A 7,018-nucleotide genomic window follows, 5' to 3' on the forward strand; every position below is an offset into this window, starting at 1 on the left:
TTCACACTAATGCGTCTGCTCTAAGGCGATGCTCACCAGAGTAATTGTTCAATCTCCAATTCAGCGTTTTTTTCGTTTTAATCAAAGCTGGTGTTAGGCGTCCGTTCAACTAGTGGTAGCCAATAATGAGAGTAGCTTTGGTATTAGTGATACGGCAGACCGTAGGGTATGGTTTTACTTACGTTAAAAATGTGTGCGGGCTTATGAGTTCATTATTTTCACCTGACAATGTTCCGCTGTCCCGCCACTTCTCTTTGAGAATAATTGCAAAATATAATTATGAAACCAATTATGAAGATTTGCTACGTCATTGACCGAACAGGGACACGTGTTTGTTCCTCTTTGTGTGTGGTTGTTAGCTTGTTCGTCTGTGTGTGTGGTTGTTAGCTTGTTCGTTTGTGTGTGTGGTTGTTAGCTTGTTCGTCTGTGTGTGTGGTTGTTAGCTTGTTCGTCTGTGTGTTTGATTGTTCGTCTGTGTGTGTGGTTGTTAGCTTGTTCGTCGGTGTGTGTGGTTGTTAGCTTGTTCGTCTACGAGGATTTTACCGTGTGCATGGGGTAAAATGCTTAATTTCGTGCCTGAAACAGTTGTAAAACAACCCACCGAATTTGATTAGGTAGGAATCTCCTTTCAATACAATAATAATAAAATGTTGTTAGTTTCTCCCTTGCCGATGACGGACATTCACGATGTATTTAATGGAGGTTTACGTGATGTATTAATTTTATACTGTGTAATTCTTAGTACAAAATGCCTCTCTTTAAATGTGGATGGTTCACCGAAAAGGACGATTGTATCAACAACAAAAAGTAATCGATGGTCCCGACGACAAGAACGACTTTATTATTCTCACAAACCAATCGAGGCTTCTATAGTGTGTTTAGATATGTATACTGACCTATCAACAATACCAATTCTGAGGGCTGTGACACCGTTTTTAATGCAAATGCAATAATGATTATGAAAAAGTAAAATCGAATGATCAAGAGTGTCCTCCCATAATTATACCAGCAGCGAAATTAAAAACCTATCTCGACTCGGAGATCAATGAATCGTGCCCCCAGTTCCAAGGTTTGTGAGAATAATAATGTCGTTCTTGCCCTCGGGACTATCCATTCAACACACACGCAACACTCACAAATTGATTTCAAAACCCTTTATTGCACAAACACCATCGAGCCGAACACGAGGAGAGATGGACAACCCAGCACAGCGGAGGGGAGGCAACCACACCAGGTAGGCATCGCCTGAAAAAGTAAGTAAAGTTATTTTAAAATATGAAACAGCACGCCTGTAAGGGGAACCCCGGTTTCATTAATCTATAACATTGGAGATAGGCTCTGGAGGGCCAGTTTTTATTTTTTTTTGCTGCTCGTACTGCTGGCCCAACAACTGTGAAACAAATAAATTAATGATAGCCAACAGGCGAGCAAAGATGCTTTCATTTCACGAAAAGGGTTGAAAAAATGGCTTTAAATCTAATTATGTGCATCTTTCTCATTAGGCTGTAATGGCATTCGCAATAACTTTATTCATAGTGTAAATCAAAGAGGATCTAAAATAGGTCAGGATGTTTTAAACCTGCTTGCCCAACAAGTGTGACACGAATAAAGATAACCTCACAATCAAATATGACTACATGTAATCAGTATCAGTCACTCTTAAACATTGTTTTATTATTTATTAAGTTTCTAGAAGAAATTGTTCTGCCAACTTAAGGACGTTTTTTGTGTGTTGCTTTTTACATTTATCATTGGGGAACTTTATTTCAGAATATATACTCAACTTAAAAATTGGATTGAGAATAGTTAAAGGTCCAAATCAAACATCATTCTGCATAATCCACTTGAAAAGTTATTTTACGTGTAAAGCTTGCCTATTTCTTGTTTTTCTTTCATTTTAAGACGAATTAACACATTAGAAAAACAAGAGGCGAAGCCTTCAAGGCTCACGTAAGAAATCGACAAACAGTAACACAAACTCAATCACTCCGTCACACACACACACACACACACACACACACACACACACACACACACAGACACAGACACAGACAGACACAGACACAGACACACACACACACAGACACAGAAAGAGCATATGTGAAACTGTGCAAGAAAGCGAGACACTAGATCTAGATCTGTCTGTCTGCATGTAGCCTAACTTTGGACACGACTGCCAAATAGTCTCGGCCCGCTCAAAATAACAATCACCGAGACTTTCAGTAATTCCATCGCGTGACGTCTAACCCTCGTACGTCATAATGTGACGTCAATGTAATATGACGTCTTCAAATGTTAAAGTTTCTACCACAGACATACATACATACATACATACATACGCACGCACGCACAGACAGACAAAAGTTAGCATCGCATAGGCTACACTTCGTGAGCCAACTAGCCTTTTCTTTACATCTAAATTATAATAATAATAATAATAATAATAATAAGAACATTTATATAGCGCTAAATCAAAAACTTTCGTTAAAAAGGCTTGCTCTAAGCGCTTGACATCTAAACTAAAACGTCATTCACACTCTTTACAATGATGTACAAGAACTTCATGTCACACTCTTTCATTCAGTATAGCACCATTCACACAGTTGTTATTCTGTACAAGACAATAAGTTAGTCTAACATTTAGAATGTTCATAAGATGAAAACAAGAAAAAACCAGACTGATTAAAACAACTGCTTAGTGCTAACAAAGCATGAATCTTAATGATAACGTAATACATGTTTCACTGTTAAGACCATAAAAAAAACCTATGTGCTAAAATAACTTCAAACTTTTAAGAACTTCTTATAAGATACACAGCACATCTAGATAAACACCAGAATGATAAAACAAAAGGCAACTCGTTAAAACTATTAAATGCATCAATGTCTAAAACACGAAAGACTCAAATATAAGATACACAATTCTCTAGAATTGTTTATTAAAAAAAACTGAAACCGACCTGCTCAAAGTAAACCATACCCACCCCCTCCCTACCCACCCCCAACCCTCCTCCTACACTAAATACTAATTATTTCTACTCTTAACTTCCCAACTACACGTTATCCAGGGACACCTACATTTAGAACATTTCAATTTTCATCAGGCTTAACTCCCCACAACATTACATTTTAAACCACCTGGACTAGTCTTTCCGATTCAATGATTTTTGAAGACCGTTCACCAAAAAGCGAGCAAAGATAGTAGTACACATCGCTTTCATTTTACGGAAAGGGTTGAAAAAATGGTAAAGTTATATTTTCAGCTTTGCACTTGTTGCATTAAACAAAATCCAATATCAAACAAATAAAAAAAGAAAACCTAGCATTAGTTGCTTCCTTGGTCAAAGTATGTCAAATTTCTTATACTTGTCACAGGATGCTTTTTACATTCAGTCAAGTTTTGACTAAATGTTTTAACGTAGAGGGGGGAATCGAGACGAGGGTGTGGTGTATGTCTGTCTGTGTGTGTAGAGCGATTCAGACTAAACTACTGGACCAATCTTTATGAAATTTTACATGAGAGTTCCTGGGAATGATATCCCCGGACGTTTTTTTCATTTTTTCGATAAATGTCTTTGATGACGTCATATCCGGCTTTTTGTAAAAGTTGAGGCGGCACTGTCACACCCTCATTTTTCAATCAAATTGATTGAAATTTTGGCCAAGCAATCTTCGACGAAGGCCGGACTTCAGTATTGCATTTCAGCTTGGTGGCTTAAAAATTAATTAATGACTTTGGTCATTAAAAATCTGAAAATTGTAAAAAAAAAATTTTTTATAAAACGATCCAAATTTACGTTCATCTTATTCTTTATCATTTTCTGATTCCAAAAACATATAAATATGTTATATTTGGATTAAAAACAAGCTCTGAAAATTAAAAATATAAACATTATGATCATAATAAAATTTCCGAAATCGATTTAAAAACAATTTCATCTTATTCCTTGTCGGTTCCTGATTCTAAAAACATATAGATATGATATGTTTGGATTAAAAACACGCTCAGAAAGTTAAAACGAAGAGAGGTACAGTAAAGCGTGCTATGAAGCACAGCGCAAACCGCTACCGCGCCAAACAGGCTCGTCACTTTCACTGCCTTTTGCACTAGCGGCGGACTACGTTCAGTTTCATTCTGTGAGTTCCACAGCTTGACTAAATGTAGTAATTTCGCCTTACGCGACTTGTTTTAATATGTTTTATATATACATCAATTCACAAACCTGACTTCCCATTTTCTTTTAGAAATGTACGGTTGAAATCAGCCTTTTTCCCTACAAAGAATTGTTATTCATTACCGAGCAGCGCCAGTGTATTAACGAAACTCGCTTTATGCAATGATTTAGAACTGGACAATCCACTTTTTCACATCGCCAATACCTAGGAACAGCCATCAATAAATAAACACCAGTGTTCCCTGACCGACCCTAATTTCTTCCCGATCCTAAACCAAAAATGTAATAACGACCTACCAACCCTATATTTGTTGGCCTTGAAGGAATGGAACCGACCTAACTTTTATGCACCAGGGATGCATACGTCTAGCAAACACAAACACTGCAATTTAGTGAAAGCGCCGCGAGCTTCTTGGAATAAGTGAATTTGTGAAACACTATTTAAATACTGCACACGAAAAAGATAAAAGTCGATTGTTGTTGTTGTTTTAGACGCCGGGAGATTGATTCTGCATAACTATTACTTTCTCTTCTTGCTCACGTCCCTATTGAGGTCTAACGAATGACGTCTCACAACTTACGTGCGTGGTCGTCCTTGGCGGTCAAGAAAGCCGCCGCGATCATTGCGCAGACGACACTTCTAGACCGCCAATATTTTTTTGTGCGCATCACGTGCTCCACATAAATCGGCCGGAAACGAAGCAATTGGGAAACCTGGATACATTTAGCCTACGTTGTTTCGTGGATATTCACTGCACAATTAAGGTATTCGCTATGTGCGAAGAGTTTATAACTCTTGAGAGATCCTTCTGGCGTACTCTCTATCGGAAAAAACCCTGCCTTTACCTGATAATGTTGGACGGTTATGAGCCACAATTTAAGAAAAGGCAGTTTATGCAGTATTGTTGTTTGAGAAACACTAAGAAATCAAACAGCCACTCCTACCATCGACCAGAAAAGTCATTTGTAATGTGCAGCAAAAATATAGTTCCAGCAGTGTTCGGGCCAACAGGTAAAAAAACAAATTCAGTATTAAAGGTTTTATCAACTTCTGGTCCCTACTGTTTATTGAACAATTCTTTAGCGTTATCTTACATTTTGTCAAATAAACCAAATCCCTACATGACTGGACCAATATTTGTGAAATAGAAATGACACTCCAATTCTTCAGAAAAATTTGCCTTGAGACAAAATCATGTCATGATTGGTTCCTACCTTGGGGGTAAAATGTGCGTGCGTCAGAAATGGTGGTTCCTACCTGACTTGCCGATGACAGAGAGAGGGGCCGAGCTTCACGTCCCAACGAGTCGTCGTGTTGGTCGAGATGCGATGACATCACCTGCAAAGAACAATAACAGTTCTGTTAGGAACTGTGTTTTTCCGACCAACATGATGTATACAATCCCAGATAATACATGGTGAAAGATTGTCTGCAGAAGTAACAAACTCAACACAAAGAGCGCATTCATAAAATACAAAATATAGCAGCAGCCGTTGAAACGTACTGAAGATCTATGTGAACCGCTTTTAACACACCCCCCCCCCCCCCCCCCAACCCAGCATTTTCTTTCCGTTCATTGATGTTGGAGTGTAAAGTCCCATTATCATCCTCTTTTTTCCTCTTTGGTTTAGATTATTAGTTACATTCTTTATTTTGATCTGATTTTTTGTTAAAGGTAGTGGCATTATTTTGACCTTTACAGTACCCGTACAAGACGTTTTCTATGTAGATGTAAATACATGACCACACCTAATAATTATAAACAAAGCTTATTGTGTGGTCCCAAAGTTTTCTATTGTATTAATTACAGTACCCGTACAAGACGTTTTCTATGTAGATGTAAATACATGACCACACCTAATAATTATAAACAAAGCTTATTGTGTGGTCCCAAAGTTTTCTATTGTATTAATTGCCAAGTATGTTATCTGAATAAAATCATGTTCAAACCAACAGGAAACCTCCTAAAGTAAAGATAGGGTAAGGGTACTTGGGACCTTTGGATAATCAATTGCAGTAAATCTGTCATCGTGTATTTTAGAGCGCGTCAAAAATAGTGAGGGAATATTAATAGCACATGCAACAATTTAACAAGATAGTGGAGGAAAGCGGGAAACAAATATACAAACACGAGATAGATGATGTTCGGAAATAACTCGATTATCTTTCAATGGGTTGTGGGAGAGTTATTTACTCTTGTTTCCATAGAAATACTGAAGCAAGCATCACGTGTATATAGTTTTTTGCCTCGGTGTTTCTGTGGAAAAGCAAGGGAAAGCAACTCTTCCATAATCCATACTGAGCCGACAGTTATTTTCGGAATTCGTCGATTGGATAGCGAATACATGAGTAAAACTATTCGACCAAATGCTGAAGTAAAAGACAAAGAAGACAGGGTAATGTTTTCGCGTTGTAATAGAAGTCAGAGCTCACAATCCAGCGGCTTTATTGACTTCTTTTTGATACAAGTCCCTTTAATCAAACCAAAGATATTTATCGTGATGAAATTAATTGAGGGGTTGAGCTCCAGACTTAAGCATAATACATTAATTTGGTCATTTTGATCGACGAAAATGCATACGTAATATCAACAGAGTTGCCTCCCATCTAAAATGGTTGCACGACGACGTTTTTCTTCTAAAGCCCACGTAAATGGAAGGCATCTGTACAGCTCATTCCGTAACTTCAAAGATATCTAAATATGACTTGTTATGATTACAAGACTGAGCAGGTTGTGCAAAGTTCGAGGCTTAAATTGGCAGTGGATTGCGGGATATGAATTTACAATGCCGAAGTTCAACATTACCTATTTTGTTTTAGTGAGAACAAAAAATCGTACATA

General features: G+C 37.7%; 1 protein-coding gene across 1 annotated transcript in view; it reads right to left on the minus strand.

Annotated features, from left to right (window-relative positions):
* Window positions 1–1,139: 1,139 nt before the first annotated feature.
* Window positions 1,140–7,018, minus strand: part of LOC138953858 (estrogen receptor-like) — a 171,882-nt gene continuing 166,003 nt past the window's right edge. Inside the window, exons 10-11 of the mRNA XM_070325818.1 lie at window positions 5,434–5,514; window positions 1,140–1,245 (exon numbers count right to left, since the gene is read on the minus strand). Coding sequence (XP_070181919.1) covers window positions 5,468–5,514 — 47 coding nt within the window. The 3' untranslated portion in view covers window positions 1,140–1,245; window positions 5,434–5,467. The remainder of the gene's footprint in view (window positions 1,246–5,433; window positions 5,515–7,018) is intronic.

Source organism: Littorina saxatilis, linkage group LG17 (assembly GCF_037325665.1).
Source record: "Littorina saxatilis isolate snail1 linkage group LG17, US_GU_Lsax_2.0, whole genome shotgun sequence".
Lineage (NCBI taxonomy): Eukaryota > Metazoa > Mollusca > Gastropoda > Littorinimorpha > Littorinidae > Littorina > Littorina saxatilis.